Source organism: Hermetia illucens, chromosome 7 (genome assembly GCF_905115235.1).
Source record: "Hermetia illucens chromosome 7, iHerIll2.2.curated.20191125, whole genome shotgun sequence".
Taxonomy (NCBI): Eukaryota; Metazoa; Arthropoda; class Insecta; order Diptera; family Stratiomyidae; genus Hermetia; species Hermetia illucens.
In genome coordinates, this window is record NC_051855.1 from 12,493,212 (window position 1) to 12,517,470 (window position 24,259).

At 32.2% G+C, this 24,259-nt stretch overlaps 1 protein-coding gene across 14 annotated transcripts in view; it reads right to left on the minus strand.

Annotated features, from left to right (window-relative positions):
• Positions 1–2,510: 2,510 nt before the first annotated feature.
• Positions 2,511–24,259, minus strand: part of LOC119661003 (plasma membrane calcium-transporting ATPase 1) — a 99,911-nt gene continuing 78,162 nt past the window's right edge. For 8 of the 14 annotated variants that reach the window (XM_038070112.1, XM_038070109.1, XM_038070113.1 and 5 more), the window contains one exon: positions 15,495–16,380. In XM_038070112.1, the coding sequence (XP_037926040.1) occupies positions 15,832–16,380 (549 nt within the window). In that variant the 3' untranslated portion in view covers positions 15,495–15,831. Of the gene's footprint in view, positions 4,052–7,314; positions 7,327–12,878; positions 12,948–15,494; positions 16,381–24,259 lie in introns of those variants that run through there. The other 6 variants (XM_038070118.1, XM_038070120.1, XM_038070119.1 and 3 more) reach the window with 6 other exon arrangements.

Consider the following 24,259-nt stretch of genomic DNA (forward strand, 5'->3'; position numbering starts at 1 on the left):
ATAGCATAGCCAGGGTAAAACTGTACACAGCCATGAGAGAATTCGATATCCCGACGAAATTGATAAGACTGACTACGCTGACCCTGGCCAATTTGTGCGAGGCCAGATAAAAGCAGCAGGATCACTGCTGTCCTATCATGCGGCGCGAAACCGGGATGTCTGGAGTTCCTTATTGAGGCAGGTCTAGACTGGATACCGGTTGTTGCGCCAGTGATGATGATGATAAATACAATTACATGCACAGATGAGAAGGTCCTTCAACCAGACTCTCTGAATATTATAGGTTATAAGCACCCCGATGAGGTGAATGATAATTGGGTGTTCTCCTATAAATATATACCTATAAATAAAGGGATATTAGTGGGCAGGCGCATAATTAACACCTTGTGCCTGAAGTTTCTACTTAATTTTCAACCTGAGGTCAGAGTTCTATCTTTGTTTATACGTAATGTCGGACAACCAAAGAATATATGCAGTTTTGGTGTCTCGAATAGTCATTAAGACAGTCAACGTTCATGTGAAAATCCTATCAGTGGCAATTTTGAAATATCATTTGATGTAAAATATATTGAAATACATAATATTTTTTTTTTAAATGTAATTCGTTTATTTAATGTTTAATGCATTTTTTTTTTTTACGTTTAATTAATTGGACAAATGAGGAAAGGGTACTATCAACATCATTATCGTCATCACTTCGTTACATCTTTCATTTTAAAAGCGAGAAAAATAAAAGCTGAAAAATTAATTAACGAATGTATATAATTTGGGTATACATATATATATATATATATCATATCAAATATATATATATATATATAACTTGTTATTCTCTGTACAAGGTTCCTTTACTTCTTTTCCTTTATTTTCATTTTGGTTTCTTTAGATTTTGTTTATATTTTTTTTTTTTATAATTCCGTCGGAGTTTTCTGTTGTTCTTTTTTAACATAGCGTTGCTCTATTATGACCGTTCCTGCTTGTCTCTGAAGGGGGAGTGGGGGAAAAAGTATAAGTTATAAAGAGAAACAACAAATATTAAGAATGTCGATACTTAAAGGTTTAAAATTCAACTCAATCTTTCATTCACTAATGCAAACGAATATATATTACTTTTTCCATTTGTTATTCTTCTTTTTTTTTTTTGGTTTTTTTTTTTGGGGTAATTCTTTTATTTTCTGTTCGTTTCGGTTTTAAATCTAAGTTTTTTTTTTTTTAAATTTGTACATAAAATAATTTCGCCGAAGTATGTTAAAGTTTGAAAACAATAAATTAAGTAACATAGATATTTTTCCTAACATTTTTTTTTTCTCTGTGTTTCCGCTCTTCGATATACGAATAGATGATTATATTTGTTTAATGGAGAACTCAACAACGCATATAAGCCGGACATTCTATATAGGGAACAAGAAAGCAATTAATTATTGCAAATTATGATAAAACGAAATCTCTCGATTATTAATTTTCTTCATTTTTTTTTTCTCTCCAGTACTTTTCGCAGTACTTGGACCTTTGTCTTTGTATAAAGTTCGGGATATTCCGCTATAGATGATTTCTTGTTGTTTTTTTGTTTTGATTCTCGTTTTGTTCTTATTTACTTTGGATGCTCATTCAAATGGTCTTGAGTTTAATCATATTGTGATTCGAGACGGTATTCAATGGTGTCTTCAAACGCTTCTTTATTTTTCATTTTATTTTGTTTTGTTGCCTTTTCTGTTTTTCTTTTAAAATTTAAAGTACAATGTCCTTTAAATTACAAACGATTACAAAAAGGAATACAAATCATAAATACATAATAAGCAATAATGTGTTTTAATTTACACAATGTATTTTATGGCGTGTGGATTTCAACATTAGTGTGTATGGTATATGTGTCTGAAATAATCTGTATGGAATAGGAATTATTTTTATTACTTTTATTATTTTTTCTTTTTTCAATTTTAATTACATAGCATTGTCTTGCTTTTAAAATTTTTTAATTTATTTAATCCTTTATTTTTGTTATTGTTGCTGTTCTTCAAATTTCACCTCATTTAATATAAATTTATAATATAAATTCAATGTTTATTTATATATACACATATATAAATAATATTTAATTATCTTTCCGTAATTTGAGTTATGTTTTAAATGTTTTTTTTTTATCTAAATTTTATATCTTTTCTACTTTATTAACAAAATTTAAGATATTTTACTTCGTATATTATATAATAACAATAATTAATAGAGAGCTAACTAGGTATTTTTATATAAAAATTCAATAATTTGTTGACGAAATTGTTTTTTTTTTTGTTCATTTTCACAATTTTTTTCATTTCCATTCTCTCCAGGTCAAACAAAATTGAAAAAAATAAAAATGTAGAGAAAAAGTGCAGTTCATAATCAAGCAATAACAATTACGTAAATATATATTTTGTTCACTGGGTATATTTTCTTTACTCCTTCATACGTTTGCTTCTTTTCTGGGTTTCAATTTCTCTATAATTTATATATGTGTATAATCTTAATATTTCTTGTTTTTTTTTTTTTAAATATTTCCGTCAAAGTTGAACAAAAAATAAGTGTAAAGTAAAATCAAAATATGAATAGAGAAGACCTTCAAAATATCAGAAGTGATGAAAGTAAAATTTCAGATTTGACTATTTGGTAACTAATGTAAAGGTAGCCTGGTTGAAAAGTAAATTTAATGTAAATTTCGATACTGACACAATTCAATTAAACTAAGATTTAAGATTATAATAAATTCGAAAGAAAGTAAATAGTTGTAATTAATGAATTAAGTTAGATTGATAATGTCTAAATCAAGCATAGAATAACATAAAATTACCATTTATATGCTATATGTTATTTGGGTCATATTTTTATTTTCATTCGGTACTTTTTTTTCTCAGTTTTCTGATTTATTTATTCAATAAATAAACAGAAAGATTTGTTGTATTTGTTCCTATTATGATTTACGTTGCTTTTTTTTTTGTTAAATATTTGTCATCTTTTAAAAATTTTCTTTGCAATGACTTTTATATTTTCATAAATATATCTTAAAAAGCCGTTTCATTGTAGTAATATTTTCATGTTTCTAGTTTAATTGTTGTTCACTGGTTGCCTCCTATTCTTCATTATCATCTTATATTTTAATAAAAATAAATATTCTATATACTTCGTACTTACTTTTCTTTCTTGTTCTGTTTTTTTTTTCTTTTGTTGTTTTTGTTTCGCAGTTTTTGAAGATTTTACAAAGAAGGTACATAAATAGTAGATTTACTGAGATTTTACTTTTTTTCACTTTCACTTATTATCTGTGCTGCTGTTAGCATTTTCAACTTTCATTTATAAATTGGAAAATAATGTATTTTGTAGTCTTTGCCATTTCTTCTCCATATTTAAGATTATCTTCATTTCTTCAGTTAATTTTGTTTTAACATCCACTGCATAATTGTGAAAAGGGACAGAAAGAGAAAAGAAGAAAGACTGTAAATGAGATCGATATATGTACGTGCCGCGGTTTGAGAATAAATCGACCATTGGCAAGAATATGATAGTTTTAATAGACTGGGCTGAGCTATAGAAGCGACAATACTGTTGCCGGTACGCTGCCGTTTGGTTTACTATCGATACGCTGGTAGTGTCCTTGCTCCTCTTAATAATAATTAACTTTATATCGATCTCTTGCGCGCAATAAGAGCCCTATTTATGTTTTTTTTTTTAAATTTATGTAGAAATCACTTAAAGCATTTGAAGTAAATGTAAGATATATATATGTTTATATATAGGTATATATATATATATATATATATTTGTACATATATATATGTATACAATCTTTGTCAGTGACTTAAACTGCTGTTTCTGTATGACTATGAGATGATAACCGCTCAACATCAATTTCTGGTATTGTTAGCTCGTCTGGAATATTGTCCGCATACTCGATTGAAGATGTTTGAGAAAGCCGCTTACTTAGCGACGTTTGCTTTCGTAGAACTTCGGCTAAGGATGTGTTCGTGTGTTCACCGTAGCGAGCATCGAGTCCTTGACGGAACGCGTTTACAACTCGAATCTAGAAAGTTTTTCGTTTTTAAGGTATCCAGGTGGTTGTGTTTTGTGAATGAATTGAATTTGGATGAATGAATTAGGAAGTGAAAGATGTAACGATTCAAGGAGATGATTGTATAAGTTCAATGAAATTAGGCATGAAAGAAGCCAAAACAGATTTGTTTTTTTTTTTAAAAAATAACACAAAAAAAAAATATATAAATGATTCGAAAAATGTATAATTCATTTTTGATTATTTTTGTTCGAATTTCAAATGAACATTCAAAATATTTATAAATTATTGCGATGGATTTTCAATAAATCGTGACAACGTTTTATGCATATTATTCATGATTGATGCATTAGTCAAATGAAGAAAACAATGCGTTGAGAAGAAATGAAAAAAGTTATTGTGGGTGGGGTACATAGATGAGATACAAAATGATTTGAATGAAGTATGAGGGGATAAATAGGGAATTCCAAAATGTTTGGATGTCGTAGATGTGTAAACAGTTTGTAGGAGTTTGTTACACAGAGAGAGGATGAAGAGAAAGAGAGAAAATAGAAAAAAAGAAGTTATTAATATTGTTGAATCGTTTCATGAACTATTGACGTTTTTCAATAAACTTGAAAACTAGGAATGATCCAAAAACAAAACCAATATATGTTTATAATATATACATTTATACTTTGGAACAAAATGAATTTTAAAACAAAACGCAAACATTAAAGGAAACAGAAAAAAAAAACTCAAATGGACTATTCATTATGTTAATAATATATTATAACTATTTTTTTTCTTCTTCAAATTTCAATCGAAATAATATACTATTACAAGGATTCTCACAACACAAAGTAACATAATCGCCAGCAGCATTTGTTGTTTTCTTTGACTACCTTTTATTTTCCAAGCGAAAATTTCAACAGGCAGACAAAAAAAAGGGCTTGAATACGAATCACATTCGAACATAAAGCAATATTTACTATGAATATATATATATACATATACTAGGCGCATAGTACTTGCATACTTAGAATTGGTCCAGGATAGAACAAGACTCTAAGAATGAAAATAAAGGAACAATACATGCAAATAATGCAAAAAATCAAGGATATTTTCTATATGCAGATTTAAGACTTGAAGCATATTTCATCAGAGAAATAATCAGATGATTGCTTGGACGAAACAGAATACACTATGACTGCAGAAAACATAAAAAGAAAAAATTGGTAGCAGATAGCATTTCCTTCTATTTGTTTTTTTTTTTTTTTGTTGACTATTTCCATTAGTAATCAGCAGAAAAAGCATGCATTTTGAGGCGTGAATTGTCAGAAGCCTTCTTCTAAACCCATTCTTGTATTGTTTATGATGTAGTTGTATGGATAGAAAATATGAGGTACTATATCATTGACGTTACATCTATAGGTCAGCCACCTAGAGAAGCGGATACTGCTTAGTTGTTTATCAATTTATAACGATTTTGATGTTGTCATGGTGATGGTTGGCATTCGAATTCTAATTGAAAAATTTGCCTACTTTGTTACGAAGGGACCCACTTTCAGACATATTGTCAATGAAAAATATTCCCCATATGTTTTCCAGAAAAAAAAAAATACAAAAAATACAAAAAACAAAGAAAAACTAAGGGGAATGTGTATACTACATGGACTAAAATTGAGAAGTTTCCAGCATTCGTATCGATGTATCTGTATTTTCGTACATCTTAAAAATGAATCATGGATCACAAATTCATAAAAACAAAACATGATAAAAGGATAATCAAATACAATCAGATATGTTTTCAGTGCTCTTTTCAATTGATATAGTACAAAGTATAGACGATACGCATTGGGGGGAGAAAGTAGGCTAATTAACACGAATCTGATCCAAAATAAACAAAAAAATTAGAAGAATAATAGCTGAAAATGGTTTTGTTCAATTTACAAGTTGTTCTATGAAACCAATAGGCATTTTAGTCTAATTGCAATGTTTTTGTGCCTGTTAAAAGGGGGAACAACTACCCGTTATTATTGTAAATAAAATTTGGTGGCAATTTCTAGTTAGCGCTCTAAATTTTTCTCAATTGAAATTTTGATTTCTTCTCCTGCCAAACTCTAGCTACTACCTAACAAGTGAGTCCATTCTAGCTAACGTAAAGAAAAAATGTTAGATGCGAATCTTTTGGTTGAAGGTAAGCCTTTTTATGTGGAGCGAACTTCCACTGTATGAATTCGATGAAGTTTTTTTTTTTGTTGATTATGCAGGACAAGGATACTTTTATTCACCATTCGGATAGTATATTTTTGCTAATTTGAAGCGCACGGGTCTCAATATGCCCCACATTGCTCTGTCGGGATATGGGGAAAAGTTTTGGAAATACTTAAGGATTTTTCTCTACCTGTTAGAGCACTTCAAGGGAATTAGTTGGGACGTTACAGAGACAGCAAAATTACCCTTATGACCGTTATAACAGAAATCAAACAATGCTAGAGAGTTGTAAAGGTGACTCAAACTAGGACCTAAGAATTGGAAAACTTCAAGTTAAATTAATGCCCAATGTCTAAACCTAGTACACAATGAAAACTGCTATTTAAATATATATATAAATTCCGGGAAGACATTGTCAGAACGGCCTGAGCCTGATATACGAATCTTATAGCCTCTTTCAAATTTTTCGGATCCCCATATTTGAGCGTGTACCTGACTAGTATTACCATGAACAAGAAATGTTTTTTTTTTTCGAGCGTTTCAGAACTCTCGCCTGAAATGGAATCCATTCGTTTTTGAATGCCTCTGGGTAAATTGAATTAATTAACACTTATTGAAATTCATTTAGTAAAAAATACAAATCAATTTCAAATTTTTGTTGTTTTCTTTTGCAAAATCCATAAATAAAACAGACATACACACAAATATGCAATTAAAAGCGAATTCTCTTATTTTCTCATTGATTTTCGTCCGAGAATTGTGACACGTTCTTATTATCATAATTAATAATTAATTAATAAACATTATATTTATATGTATGTATATAAGCATATACATACAAATATATATAAACATCATATTTATACGATGAACATATACATTTACACAGATCATAAGATATACGAGTAAATCTTAATTTTTTTCTTTTGTCTAAACAACACGAGAAAAAATAAAAGAATAAACGTGTACATTTTCTTTTTGTCCAAAGCATGAGGAACAAACACAAATGAAAAATATAGATAACAGAAAAAAAGTAGAAAAACAAATTTTCACTCGGAATAAATAATTATTTCACTCACTCGATCCTGATTCTAAGGAAAATAAGCGGTTTTACATATTGGGGAAGAGAGAGACAGAGAAAAATAGAAATAAGAACTAAATTTTCAAGAAAATTCATATTTTTTTTTTGTTTAATTTTTAATTTTGAGCAGCTTGATTCTTCTTGTTTTTGCTCTGCTTTCCTTAATTCACATATATAAATGTCATAAGCAATTTATATGTATTTAAGAATGAATGGGTAAGTTAAGGTTAAACCATTCTATTTTAATGTTATAACAAAATTGAGCAGAAATATATAATTTTGTTAATCTTATTTCCTTTTTTTTGTATTCACTTGTGATACTTTACTCATGAAGAGAGAGGAAAATGAATATTTAGAAGTAACACACATGTTATTTTAAAAAGAGCGGTGCATTAAGTAAAGGGTTCTGGAACTAGACTAAATTGATGCTAATATGAGTAGAAGGGAGGAAGACAATATAATTAACGCCGACTTAAGGTGGATTGAAACTTAAAAAAAAAAATTGATGGGGACAAACTTAGGATTCTAGTTATTAGCTAATTAGAAAAGATAATAAGATGATAAATGTAAAATAAACACCATAAAAAACACTTTGTACATTTTTAAAATAAAATAGTTTTGTGTCAAACACTTGCAGTAGGCATGAATGAAAGGTTTTCATTGTTAAGATTAAATTCGCTCTAGGTGAAGTATATCTGTCATAACCAATCGGAAGCGGATACGAAGAAATGGATCTTCAATTTGGCATTTCTATTTGCTAAGTAGAATCTATTATATATCCATTTGATGCCATGTTTTTGTTCGGGATAGTGCGAGTAAATTTCAAAGGATTCCATTTTGTAACTACAATAAACCATAAAACATTTGGGCTTAACTGCACAGTTCAGACCTTATTCGATATTTAACTGATTGATTTCATTTGATTTGTTTGCAAAAATTGAAAGAAGGTGTTACTTTTGAGGTTCAAAGTCAGATTAAGTCGTTGGAAAATGGAGTTTGTCTAGCATGATTTTGTTGATATTTCAATTTCAATCCTAGAACTGGATATTATTTTCTATAAGAGTAAGCATCCATAAAATGGGCATTACATTTTATTTAGTCAGTCAATTACGGTTGCTTTCTAAATCAGCAACGACCACTTTAAAATCCTTCATTCACGAGAACATTTTAACGTTTGCGTCTGAAGGATGGCGTGAAGATGTTGGAATTAAATCACCGCTAGATGCAACGAGAAGATACACACCTTTGCAAAAACTGCTTGACTAGTGCTCTACATCCAAAAGGGTATTTAAGTTCCGAGGAGCATATATACGAATTTTTGGCCACTATGAATCAACAAAGGATTTAATGGTGGGACCAAACGAACCTACTTTTTCAAAGATTTTCACCCAAGACGTTCGCTTTCCAGCACCAGTCCAGAAATCATTACAGACAGCCAAGAATATCTTGAAAATGATCGGAAATTGTCGTGAAAATGAAAACCAGGATGAAAAGAGTATATCGTCCATTATCCGAAACTAATATACCATATTAGCGGAGTAAATCAGAAAAATAGAATAATTCATGGTCAAATATTTCTCGATGATTTTCAGAAAGAGAGTAAGGATGAGGCCTACTTCGGAGCAAATATTAACGTGCGACGAAGCTCAGACAGAATATACAAGGTGTGATGGGGGTGATGGTTCAATCTTTAATGGTGGATAGTGCCAATTTTTCTCAAAAAATTGGTCCATGGAATGGGTGCTCTGTCTTTTACCATTTACAGATTTATAATATTTTTCGTGAAAAGTGGAAATTATGATTATGATTTTTTGGGAAGGGGTCACGACACGAAAAACGCTAGAACTCTAAAAATATTAGGCGAAGACAGCTTTACGTTTTCTTACCAGGACAGAGGCAAATCGTCAGATGCTGCCTTACCTCTGCCCTGGGAGCAGCGTGAACGAAGCGGCACGCAGATGTTGAACGCTCCTTTATATAATTCGCAGCTGATCCCAGAGAAGAGGTGAGGCAACATCTGATCATTTGCCTCTGCCCTGATAAGAAATCGTATGAAGGCCTAAACGGGTCCGTGGACCAAAAAAGAGGAAGTAAGTTGCTTCCCATTTGATCCGGTCCGACATCAAGTGAATGCGGACTTAGGACGTCTCAATCCTTAAATATATTATGCTGTAACTCTGCAACAGTAAAAGATAGAGACCTAATTATATGGATCAATTTACCTCAAACAAGTGGTACTATCCACCATTAAAATGTTTACCATCATAAACGGGACACCCTGCATAATAATCCCTCAGTGAAAAGAGACCAATACCACCAAGGACCAAAACGCGTTTGTCGGTCAATAAGATGACGACATCGGTTTTTTGGGATTGTCAAGGTGCTCTAGAATTTAAAATTTAAACAGCTGCAATCTCTACAGTCTCCTCCTTTTACAATGCTATTTCTACAAGCTTGAATCCTTTAAAGGAATGCTTAATGGGAGGCATTTTCTGATGGATCACCAGGAAGAGGAGTTCGTGTGCAATAGACTCCCCGCGTTAGAAAATGACTATATGTTTCGCCTACCCGCCCCTTACCATACCCGTTAAAAAAAAACCCAATTTGGAACGCTCGTTTGTTAATTATAATGGTTTAAAAATTGAATTCTCACAAGGCGGAAAGTAAAATGCAGTGATTGGCTGACACTTCATGTGACGTCATCGAGCGAGCAATTTGAATCCTTTCTACGTGAAAGCATCCGGTTTAGTGATTGTTACTTTTCAAGTGATCAATCTAGAATATTCTGTGGTATCTCCTCTTTTGTGACTTGATTTGAATTTGAATAAAAGTGATACAAAATTCAAACACAATCGCATATTACCAATTACGATTGGAGTTAAAGTGTAACAAATGCTAACTAACATTGAAATGACCCTTACAACCTGACCTCAAAGAAACTGGATTCGGCCGGATGATGGCGATCCACTTCTTCCGAAAATCTCCTTTCGGAACAGTCAAAAAAAAAAAACCTTTCCGTCGGGTTTTTGTGTAGCAATGCACGAAACAATATTTCATCGTCCTCCTTGGCATTTCACGCAGGAAATTAATTTTGATAGTTTTAGATTTTTATGAGTAACTGCCAGGAGGCACTGGAGGGCACTGGAGTTTCTTAGCTCGACGTCACACAACATGGCTGCGGGCTTTTCAGTCTGTTTGAATTTGGTTGAAATTTCAAATGCTGATAATTTCAAACAAATAGTTTTTTTTCGAAAAGGGTCTTTGAGAGTTTTGTTAGGTTGAACCATAGAAGTGATTTCTGTTATTAGTGAAAATAAGGCGGGGAGTCTATTGGAGACAGTCCTCAGTATTTTTTCGAAAGCCGGGTAACAGAAGTACCTGTTCTTTCCCGTGGGGACTGAAGTTGTAGAGGGTAGGGTAGGTAGAGGTATCAGTGGACGCTCCGAGAAGCCCAATTAGCGCTGTGGTGCGTCGTTTTGATGCCACAAACTCCTAAGACCCTGACTGCTGTTATGGGAGCAGGGAGGCAGAATCTAGCCGGCTCGCTTCTTCAGAGCCAGCCCGTAGTATTCACGAAGGAAAGCAGCTCGCCCACCCTACAGTGTAGAGGGTAACTATATAAAAAAAAAGTGATACCAAGGGTTAAGTTTTTTTTATAATATAAAATAAATTTTTTCAAGCAAAAGAAGGGAAGAGTAAATCAGAAGTATATGAAGTTTGTTATGCAGTTCATTGCTTTCGTGAAAATCCCATAAGGAATAAAATGATGCATTCAGAAATGTTTTGATAAATGGCATTAATCTAATGAAGTCTAGCTTATTCTAGGGTGGATAGAATAGCCCAATTAAATTCCTCAAACTATATTTTCTGGAAACCGAAAAAGGGACGGAAACTAGAGTAAGTTTGCTAGGCATAAGTAGTTTCTTACTTGAGAATATCTGCTCGATTTATATCTCTGCAAACAAATCATACAATGTTACGGGAGATGAATTAACAGAAATCCTTCTAATTCGCTCGCTGTTCATAGTTAAATGAAAATTTAAGTTGCCTAAGATTTCTTCTTCGATACGTAAATCGTGGTATTATGATTTGATGGAAAATATATTCCAGGCTCCCTACAATCAGAGCAGTATGATTATGTATTTTGTATACAGAGCAATCGATAAATGAAATCAATTTCAGCTGAGAAGCGCTTTAACGTTCCTAAGAGGATCGCGGTTGTTTGGTATAAACCAATGATGGAATGGATGTAAGGACCCTTGTTTGAATTAGAGACTAAAGTCAAAGGAAAATGGAAAAAAATAAATGATACAGTTTAAAATAGAAATAGGCATTCACCATGTGGGGGAAAAGAATTTCAATATTTTGTCTCATGCTTTCATTTTTTAACGGAATATCATTGAAATTCACTTAAGAAGAATAAAGGTGAACATACGCGGACTGGATGGGAATGGATTGTAGATATTAAACTGAAAAGTATCTATTACAAAGTTTATCTATACAAATTGATTTCAGAATAATAGAGATATTAATGAATTACTGGTTTAAATAGGGGGCACAAATGGCCAACTAAAAATTCAAGATGTTTACCTTACGTTAGAAAAGAACTCAAATCGTCCGGTTTCAGAACGCAATATTTGGTAACACAAAATTAAAGAAAGAAAATAACAGAAAATCATGCAGTTGTAACGGTTTCAAGGAAGAACAATTTTACAGCGAACATTTGAAATTGCATTCCTCTATTCGATTTATTTCCGATTATTGCATTAATATTCGATATTATTACATTTTTTTTCGGTAATTAATATCGATATGAGGGATCGGCTAAGTTTAGATTAGTTCTTCAGTTGAGAAAAATAATTTGACTCAATGGGAGGAACCGTTTCTATTTGAATTTGGATCAGAAAGCAATTTTTTTGGGTAAAATGTTCACCGTTAAAATCAGAAAACTACAGAATCCGTTTAACATTCACAAAATTTTATACGATCTAAAGTTTGTGGATGTTTAAATGCACTCTATAGCTATTCTTTCCATATTGTTTAGGAAAGATATAAATGGAACACGCTACACCAGGATTATCATTACAGCTATACAGAGCTGCTGGGTTAAAAATGTCGCTTTCTAATAAGAAGCGGAATATTGACGTTAACTAGGAGAAAGTTGTGAATAAGAAAAAAAACGAAAAAGCGAAGAAACACAATTTCACAATTTTCAATTTGTATTATTGATATTTTGTTTATAGATAAATTAAAAAAAAAAAAAAGCATCGAAAGATATTAAAAAAAAATAATAATAATATATGTGCATAGATATATGGATATACATGTATATATGGATATCCATATGCATAAACATATACACATTCATATACATACTCATATGTACATATATATATATAAAATGGCACGAAAATTGTACAAACAGCAATGGAGAAATCAGAAATAGAAAACGAAAAGCAACAACGAAAAACTAAACTTGTAACAAACAAACAATCGTAGTAGTAAGTTAAAAAGTTTTAAGTAGTAGAAAGTAGTAGAGGAAAATGAGAAAAAGCAGCTTACAGCTTGATCAGTGGAGCTCTTGCTGTAGGGTACCGGTATCAAACGTTCTTGCAATTCACCACCTATCACCTTCAAGAAAAAAAGTAAAGAAGAAAACAAAAAATAGGAAAATTTTGTCTTTTCTAAAAAAGTTGTTTGGTATTTTTTTTTTTTATCTTTTAGAAATTTAAAATGAAAAAATATATGTTTTTTTTTTTTTTGCTTTTAATAACATTCGTTACCTGCTTTTGAAAAAATGTATATATTTTTTTCTTTTTTCTTTTTTTTTTGTAAAATATAAGAGGAATCTAGAAATGCTTTTCATGTAATTGGAAAAAAAAAAAATTTGAAGGAAATCTGTGTATGAATATGTTTCGTGTCTTTCAGAGATGGTTTTTCAATATGAAGTAATGTCAAAGTAATAAAATGAAAGAATGCAATAATCCTTTTTTTTGTAGAATGAAATGAAATGTTGTTGTCCTTTACTAGTTTCTGCATTTTTCCCAATAATTACTATTTGTCAAGAGTTTTTCCCGATTTTTTTTTTTAAGTAAGTATATTTGATTAACCTCAGGTTAAGCAGAAAGCTCTTTACTTAAACCAGATCAACTCATTCTACTGTTGCCTGGGTAAGTTGATAAAACATGATGGCGTATTATCACTCCACTAGTCGGTATGATTTGCCCAGGAGAGATGTTGGTCACTAAGTATAGTAGCTAAATGCGATAAGTGAAGAAAAAGAGCGTAAAGGTGTTCCATTTATGTCCAGTTGCGTGTCCAGGTATCGACCGGAAAATACTAATACTAAATAATCAAAACTAGCTTTTGATTATTCTGGTTGCGGGTAGTATTTTTCCTATCCGAAGTGACTGTCTCTCCATTGAAGGTTAAAGTTAAATTAAACACAAACTTCACATCCTCATACTTAAGCAATCTGCTATAACCAACTTCAACAACGAAACACATTTATGTATTATCAAAATGCCTAAAAATCAACCAACGAGCACATGGGAATGACAACTGATTGCTAATCCAATCAATATAGTACTCTAAGACTTGTCAGCACTGACGAAGGGAACACGTGGTTCCCGAAATATCGGTATTTGCAAGACCAATAAATATCATTAGCGAATAGAAAAAATCAAGTCTTAATTATTTCAAATAATATGGTACTATTGGAGCCCAATGTGAAACGCCAAGAACAATCCTTATGGAAAATTTTTGAGTTTTCCTTCCGGTCTGAATGCCAAAAGTCAGGCACTCAAATTGATCTCTCCATGTGCTAATTTCTATACCTATTCCGCTGTAGCATGTAACTTCCGACTAAACCAAATGTACTTGAATGTGCCCCCAACCCCCACCCAAGCTATTCGCAAAAAAAAGAACACACAGAAGGATTCGATCGCCCCTTTCCTGAATCTTCGATTTCAATCATACCTCTCCAGAAATATTTTGAACAAATGATTTAATACTGGCACAAAATATATTTTCCAAACTAGCAAGTTGGTTACTAGCTGATATTGAACAGAACTTGGCCAGATATCTTGAATCACATGAGAATATTGAATATATTGTTCTGTAAATATTGTAATGGGCTTGAGGTATATATATGCATGTAATTTTAAGTGGCGCTGTGAAATAAAATGATGTTTGTTAATTTTAAATAAAATAAAATAAAAAAAAAAACTAGAAAAAAAAAAGGAAACAAAAGTAAGACAACATCAAATTTACATTAAAGTTAGTGAATGAAGGGGAATATGTGTGGAGAAAAACCTGAAAACGTGCATGAAAAAATATTATTTCCAAACTATATATAGTTTTCACTTAATATTTACTCTGAAATAGAGAGGAATAATGGAAATCTGCAAGAAATGAAATTTTACCAAACCAAACAATCAGAACAAACTACTCATTTCTTCTCATCTACAAGTGTTAACTTTATTATTTTCAAAGAATTAAATATAAAATCAAAATGCAAATTTATTATTTGTAAACACAAAGGAGAGAAAAAAAAATCATATCAAAACAGAAATCTCCTGCGCATCGAAGTCATACTTGGAGCAACGCAAAATGTAGGTATAAAAATTAAAACAAAGACAGGAAAGAACAAAAAAAAAAAATGTTTGTAGTAGTCTAACATTGGTTCTGCTTTCTCCATTTTTTTTTTTCATCAATTCTATATACGAACTTGAAAATAACCTATCTGGTAACTAAAAAAAGCAGATAGAATGTATATATATGTTATATATATATTATTTAACACATGTTTGGATTTTTCGGTATATTTTTGTAAGTAAGCTCGCACAGTAATAAGTCTCATAAAAATATATATACATATATATATATATATATATAGGAATATGGTTATTATTCAGCATTTTTGTGATTTGCGCTCTAATTAACTTTGAATTCAACATAAACGCTAACTTTTGCTTTTCCTTATTTTTTACTTAATTTATTAGATCGTAATTAATCATAATTTCAACTCCAATTCAAATTAAAACGAATAAAGAAACGAAGTTGCTAAGCAAAGAAAAAAAATACGAAATGAAAACCAAAAACAAAAAAAAGAAAAGTGTATGATGTTGCATTGAAATTCAACAACAGCAACAAAACATTTTTTTGGACTTGTGTGTGTTTTTTTTTCATATTTCATCAGATGGAGAAGGATCAGGAGAGGAACGCAGAATGGGATTAGGACAATGGCATGGTACTATCGAATGAGTTTAATCTTTTTGATTAATTTGAATAATTGACTGTACACAAGAAATCGTTCGTATTTGGAACGATGTGACCATACGCTTGGAGAGGAATTACGGGGAGGATCTAGTGCGACATATTCAAAAAAATAAATAAAAGCCAAAAACAATATAAAACGCAATAGGCGGTCCTTTTCGCCTATCTACATTATTTTTGTTTTTTTCTTGTTTTTAATTTATTATCAATCTGATTGGCTTCTATGCTTGGATTCTCCTTAGATTCGCGTATTGAAAACAACCTCACTATCCGAATTAAAATTATTATGATCATTGTAGTTATTATTATTGTAAATAATCCCTGATGTTGGTTCGCTACTATCGCGATTGCTAGTCTGTAATTGTTGTTGATTTTCAAGTTTATATTGTTGCTGTTGTTGTTGCGGATCTTCATCAATAAACGAAATATCGGGCATGTTAGCTAAAGTTGTTGGCGAATTTATAACCTGACCGGTTGCCATAAATGGTGTTGAAGCTGTTGAGATTCCAATTGGCGACTGCTGATGGGGCAATGCTGTTGTTGTTGACGAATTCGACGAATTTAAATTACTAGTATTTGAAGCCGGTAAGTAAGGTTGTATACGATTTGGCTGTAATAAATTTTGATTATATATACCGCTAACATTTGGTGATGTCTGTTGGGGTTGCTGCTGTTGTCCCAATATTCCAGTATGGCTGCGTGAGCTACGCAAGCTATGTAAACTATGTATTGAACGGCGTTCATTCAAATCTTCCAATGTTGATCGGAATGCACGGATAACGCGAAGCTGTAAGATAAAAATGTAGAAAACAAAAAAACCAAAAAAAGCAAAAACAAAACAAAAAAACACAAAAACTCAAGGATAAGAGTCTCAATTTAAAACTTTTGGAATGGTGCTTTGTTTGTTATTATTTTTTTCTTTAAAAAATTTCAAAAACAATGAAAGAGGGTTGCTTTATCTTTCGTTCTTACAATTAAACTTGTTATTGGATTGGCATTGGGAGGAAGCAAAAGGATTATGAAATGCTATGAAAAGAAGATATCAAGGATAATGTGCATTGAAGGATTTTGTAGGTTGTAGAGGGGAAATAAGGTGGAATCGTATATACATATAAAAGTAAAGTTAAACTATGATGCTACTAGCAAACGGGAACGAATCTCTTCTCCAGAAAAGGGGGAAAAGTTTAAAAGTAAGATAAAAGAGGAGAATGCATATACGTGAATGATTCAGGCCGCTTTTGGACGCAATCAGGAAATAACTGTAAAAAAAAGTTTCAAGGTCCATTTGCTATAATTGGGTTAATTTTTAGCTGGCTCCAAGGTATACAGGATCTACGAGATTAAAATCCGATTCGCAAACATCTAGAAAGTAAGAACAAAATCTTCTTTTGCTTCGCGGGGTTGGCTCGTCGTGATCGGCTTAGCCATTTTATTTTATCAAACGCCTGATCTGGATGCAATCTCGAGGCTTTTAAATCCCCATCAAGCATATCTCTACCTGATATCAAATGAGTCATCGTATTGTCTCACTATTTGTGGAAGTTTACCACTCCAAATTGCCTTTTTTTCCAATATTTAAGTGTGAATGTGAAATACAGGGCATCCACACAGTCTCTTTTTTCATATTTTTATTTTTTTTTTCCTCAATTTGATTACCAGTGAGACTGTGTGTTAGCTGCATTATTATCAACGCTTAACGCTGTGCAAGTGATGAGCTTACAGCAGCGTAAAACCACAAACTGGGAAATGAGATTTGAAGCATAGCAGAGTCATCACCAAAACAAAGGCTTACTTTGCAAGCAATAAACAAAATAGTGTAGAAAAGAAGAAGGAGAAGAATGCCTTGGATTGAAGGTACACCCTGTTAAATAAATATATGTGCAAAACCCTATTTCTGTGTCTTCATCCCTTATTAGTTTACATATTATTTTTTTATTTGCTATCCAATTGGATAAGGTCCTTGAAGTGTGTTAGAGCACTTCATTGAAGACCGTAACGATACACTACAAGATTACAGTACCCTGGTAGGAGACAATGTAGTCATCATTGTGCTCGCCCGAGATTATTACCCTGATTTCACAGCTGAGTCGACTGGTATCCGACGTCAAATCACAATACAAATTCCATTGCCACTAGTGAGATTTAAAATGCCGCATGCTATGCATCTTTCAGAAGATGAACGTGGATTGATCACAGGATTAAGAGAGAAAGATGGAAAAATTAGTGAAATTGTAGCAAGACTTAATCGTCATCAAAATGCCGTTCGGAACTTTCTAGAAGATCTAAATAATAATGAATGGTGTTGTAAAGCGAAGTGGCAGAAAGCCATCGATTGACGACTGATACAAGCGTGATATTCGACGTTTATCAGTGAATAAGAAAAGCAGTTGTGCGGAAATAAAGGCAGCACTGAAGCTTAATGTGATCAGGAAGAGGATTCACCAAATATTGCATGAAAATCGAAAAGTTCAATATGCTTTGCGTATAGCAAAACCAATTCGTATAAGAGCCCGATTGCGGAAGCACCAGCTTTGGAGCCAGAAATTCCATCAAGTTATATTTAATGGTGAAAAAAATAATCTTATGGACGCAAGAGTACCAGAAAATATTGATGTGATTTATGGTGTTACAAAGAGACCCGGCAACGACGCAATTTTGGTGGGGTGTCAGCAATACTTGGGGTTGTATTTGGAGTCGACCCCGCTTGTAAACGGCACAGAGGCTGAAGAGAGGCTTGATTGGTCAGCGAAAAATTTAGAGCTAAATCGAATCAAAAATTTATAGAGTGTACTATCGGCACCAGTTTTCAAAAATGGAGATCAGTTTGAAAGTCGCTCTGTTGGTTGTTTGTTTTTAGTAGAACACATTAAAAGGTTTTTTTTTGTTGCACATATAATTATTTAACAGGATGTACCGCCCCTAAAGAAGGATTATATTGCAGTGAACATCGTTGAATTTTGTGTTGCTCTGTAATGGAACTATTCAAGCAGTACGTTGTCGAATAAGTCACTAGAAATGACACTATAACCAAACATTCGGAGAGAAGAGGAAGAGTTGGGCTATAGGACAAATTTTTAAACAATCTCTTGATAATGATTTATCGGAACGTTGACTCTGTGCTAAGTTGTTCAACAAATTTTGTGGTTCGATAAGAAAGGACGCTGCTACTAGCCTGAATTTTTTTTGTGATGTTGGTACACTCTTCATATGAACGAATGTGAAGTTTCATTTCAATCTGTTAATTCAATCTTTGTTTACAAGCCATTTAGGTATCCACGTGTCACATGCAGTCATTGAATTTTTATATTTGAAAGGTTTAAAATCAAAGGAAATTTATGAACGAATGTTGAAAGTGTATAAGGACTCTTCTCCTTCAATTGGTACAGTAGGAAGATGGGTTGCTGAATGTAAACGTGGTCGTACAAGCCTTGAAGACGATCCACGTCAAGAACGTCCAAAAACAGCTCCAGAAATCGTAGAAAAAATACAAGATATCGTATTGGAAAATTGTCTGTCTGTCAAGTGACTGAAAGAGATTCAGTAGAAGCCTTATTGGGCAGTGTAAGCTATATTTTGACTGACATATTGGACATATTGGCCGTGAATCAAAATAAGGGGCTAAAAAATCGTGTGAACCTTCAACTCCGAAAGGAGTTTGTGTCCAGAAATCGGTCAAGAAGATTTTGGCGTCAGTTTTTTGGGATGCGAAAGAAATTTTGTTTGTGGATTACTTGCAAACTAGTGAAACGATAAATTTTGATTATTGTAACCATTTAGCACAGGTAGAGGAAAAAATTCTTTTTATCAGGACAGTGCAGCGTTTCATAATAGCATTTTGACAATGGCTAAAATCCATGAATTCAAAGCACAGCCTCCATGAAGACACGAATGACAACGGGCAGCATCCTATTGATTTCATTATGGTAAGCTCTATCTGCTTCCCATATTGTGACATTCACAAAAGGACATGGGCATCGCCAGGTTGACGGTCAACTTTGATTCTGACCACATGTTAGTAAGGACGAAATTGCGATGTCGACTAACGAAAAGATATCACGCCAAGCAGAGCAGGTCTCGGAAATTCGACGTTGATAATTTTAGAGCTTAGGCTACATGCACTACAGATTTATCCACTACTTCAATAGTACATCGTTAGACGGCATGGAGGGTGTTTTGGAGCCTAGGTACCATTTAATGACATCCTTCTGATTTTTTTTTTTCAGATTTTCCGGTTGGGTAGTTTCTGAGAATGGATCCTTTGTTTTTCTTATAGAACCGCAAAGGTTATTGAACAACAACCTAATATCTGTGTATGATTTTGCTTTTTCTTCGACACTTATTTTCCTTTTTTATTTTGTACTGGATACAATGGAATAGTGAGTGGTAGCACCCTTAATGCGTTTCGTTTGAAATATCGTAGATCAACGTTGTTATTTTAGTGATAAACCAGCTTTATTGAAACTCAAATATTTTCAAAAGTCAATCCAATTATAGCAAAAGGATCCACACGGAAATTAGTTGTAAAAGAGTAGCTGGCATGAAAGGAAAAATGTAAATATAATATGCTAAGTGTGTATTTAAGGCATATTTTCCAGTTGACTTGAATGGAAAAAACAAATTATCTTGAGGAAAATCAACATTACTTACAACAATGAAGCAAATAATAATTAATAATATCTATTAAAAGAGAAATGAAATATAGTACGCTCTATTTTAAAGATTCATAAAAATTGATGGCGGCTTTTGTCGCTTATATTATCTAGAAATCTGGCTTTGCAAAGAAACTAGTATTTAAATTTATGCTTTGAAGTTACTCTTCGAGATATGCAGCTAATATTCTTAAAATAAGCTTCCTGGAAGAATCCATGTCAATTTGAAAATGAACGGATATTGTGGGATCAACTAATGTGTAAAAAAATTCCAAGTTCTGTGAAATGGAAAATATCGCTTGAAAAGTACAAGATCGAAATTTGATATGAAAAAACCATTGAGAAATTACTGGAGATAAATCGCAAGAGAGAGGGGGTAAAGAAAAGTGAAGTTGTCTCACAATGTGTCAGTGATACTGGACGAAATAGTATTTTCACTTCATTACAGGTAGTACCCGAAAGCATGAGCTCATTTGGGATAGGATATCAAGGTTAGTAGTAAAAGAGCTCACAAATATAATGCTCTTCTATTGTTAATGGAATTCGGAATAAGCGATATTGCGTAGCGTCTGTTTAATAATGTATGCTGATAAGTTTGAAGTTGCGACTTGATTTACAATTAAATTAGATGGATAAAAAAATCAAGCTAAAATCGTCATTATTCAGCTGATGTCGGGACTGGTTCCCGATTTATATATATATATATATATTATAAAGCATGCACTTTTAGACACACAAAAAGGATTACTCCTTTCCATGAAAAAGAATACAAGAAAAACCAAACGACTAATTTGAAATATTTGAAAAAAATGTCACAAATAATGTTTAACATACGCAAAGTTCCAAGGGAAACTACATAAATCAATCATAAATTAAATTAAAAAAAAAAAACGGTTTAAATATAAATCGTTATAAAACCTTTCGATTACATACGATTTGCGTTTGTTCAAACTTTGTCCTACAATAGGAACACTTAAAGACAATATAAACGTTATGGCTCAGAGAGATCTGTCGTATCTCTGCGCCACTTATACTCTGCTATGTGAAGTGTGCGTGTTGCAACAATATATCTTATACATATATATATAAAAAACAAATTAAAATTTTAGGAGAAGTATAAAGATTTTCTATAATGATGTACGGAATTGACTGTTTATATGGAATCAACCATATTTTTAAAATGTCTTATTTTCGATTCAGGAAAATTGGCTCAAAATAAACCCATTTAAAAAAATTAGGACTTTTTTCGCAGAATATTTGCTTTAAAGCATTATATCTGGGAAATATTGCTTGAAAATTAACTTATTTTTTCAGCAATTATTCAATAGATATTTTTATCAATTTAAATTGTAAGTAGCAGACCCCCCTTTCCCCTATGACCCTAAGATCTAGTTGCTTTCAGATTATTTTCGCAGACATAATTGGGTTGCAGTTAAGATTATTGGGAAAAATGCAAGATAGAAAAATGTCTGTGAATTTTAAGACACTTCTTGCTGCTTTTTTTCATTTCTAAAAATCAAAAGTGAATTTTTTTGCTTTCACTAAATGATTGTTTTGTATTAGAAAATTCATAGCGGGGACAACATAGATAGCCTGATACCAATTGCTATACTTAAGGAAAATAAATGCGTTTTTAAAGCATTTGCTAGTGGGGGATATATGTAAGTGTTGTGATAAATTCTTATTTTATCACTTCTTGAAAAACCAAATGAGTGGAAAATAGGAAAAAAAAAAGATATTGTTTGATTTGATAGAAGACCTTTTTTCAAATACTTTAATGCTATAATGACACAATTAGGTAAGGGGATGAGTGAAACCATTGATTTTATTGGATAAAAGAAAATTTTAGAGGGAATCCAATGCATATATATTTCCCCCAAGCAGTGGGAAGCTAACATGTGAAAAAGGCTTATTTCAAAATACTATAATTTGCAATAAGTTCGTTCCTTTAAGTGAATTTGTGTTTGCGTTGTTTCATATTTTTATCAAGTTGCATTCAACACACACTATACTTACCTTGTATCATTTATTGTTCAAGGAAAATTCGAGTTGGATAAACTCCATTTATTTGTTTGTATATGGGATAAAATAAACAGTACCTAAGTCGCAAAAGCTTTTCCTAATCTTCTAATAAAAAAATAATAGAAGGTGTTGTATTTTTTCAAAAAAAAAAAAAAGAGTTGATCAGAATTTAAGAAGTGTATATAAACGCTTGGAGTACAGAAACAATTCCAACATTTATTGTAACTGTGCAAAGAGTGTATCCTGCACTTTCAAAAGATATAATTTTCTACCCCAAGTACTGCCTTCGCTTTAATATAAAGATTGTAAGAATGAAGATAATGGTTGGGACAACGCTTCTGTCCAAGAAAGGCAATATTAAAAGCCGCATCTTGACATTGCTTATCGTTATCTTTATCTTCTTAGCTCTATGGCTTTGTGTTTTGTAAATATTTGCATTGCATCAAAAAGCTGATGAGGTGCCTTCAAATCTACATGGATTGTTGAAGAAATCGGAATTCGAACATCCAAGGTCCAGGGACCGTTCACACTGAAATTCACTTCACTACATGTGAATGGATTCCTGATTATCCAGAATATCAGTACAAAGTCTCACGAGGTTAATTTTTGTCTGCAAGCCTGAGCCGAGAGAAGAATGGCCCCGAAATTTATTTGGGGGCCCAGAATAGAGGCTTTAATGAAATAAGGGGCCGTCATATTATGAGCCTAACAGATTATAACAAAAAAGGTATTGGTATTCCAAGAAAAAATCATCAGATTGAAGCCGCCCTCTTATGTCGATTTTTTTAAATCTCATATGAGCGATGTTAGTAGTGTTGAAACAACACTCAGTATAGATATTCGGAAGACAGTGTACAGTATTACTGTTCTGACGACAAAAATTTGCAATTTACGTATGATCAGTTTTCAATATAATATACAACAGGTAGCCCCCCTTGAACTCGTTTCGGTTGGAGTCCAAATATACATCACCATGGCGCTGAATTGGAGCAGGTTAACAACTAGGGCGTGGATACCAAATTCTAAAGTCTACTGAAAAAAGCTGCAAAAAATAAAAGGTGTTAGCAAACCGTGAAAAAGTGAATGCCACAGGGCATGATAAGGAGAAAGGTAGGTACAGAATGAAAATAGGTGACTTTCCCAAAAGTAACATGAAAACCCATAGTTTTACTCGTATTTCATTTGATTATTATAAAGATCCGGATAAAACTTATAGTTGAATTTAGATAAAATACAATGATACAAAATACAAGAAAAACAGAAAGAGAATGAACTGCTATCGAACACAATGACAACTATAAATTCAATTCATTTGATTTCACTTAAGTGTAAATGCCAATGTTTATCAAACTTGTGGAAGTGAAGGATTAAGTAGCTAAAACGGACGGATTATTCGATCATAATAATGATGAAAACAAAAAAAAAAATTAAATATTTTACGATCACAGTCAAATAGTAACCTTCATAGACCAAAACAAAAAAAGAAGAATAATGTGCGAACACATTCCTCCGTTATTGCTTGTATGAGGTATATAGACTAGATAATGCTTGAAAAATTTATACATCTTAAAACTACAAGATAACCAATGATGAAAATACATTGTTTAAGGGGGGGCGAGGGGGGGGGGGGGGGGTGGAAAAGGCCTGGAGGTGATTCTATTCAGTCTACGGAATGTACTATGTAAAATTCGAGAAAATGTTTCAATGAACCAACCAAAAAATCAACCGAATAATAATGCACAATGGAATATTAATTTTTGTTTTTGATTTCGAGTTTGATTACACAGTGGATGAATAGCCTCTATGTGGGATATTGATCAATTAACTGTTTATTTTTTATCTATTTATATATATTTATTTTATTTAATTTAATTTTTTATTAACTCGATTATATGGGATGATTTTATTTTAATTGTTTTATGCATACCTAATATGAGTGAGAAATGAGAATAATAAACTAAATTCAAGGAAACCAGAGTCATGAATGATAATTAA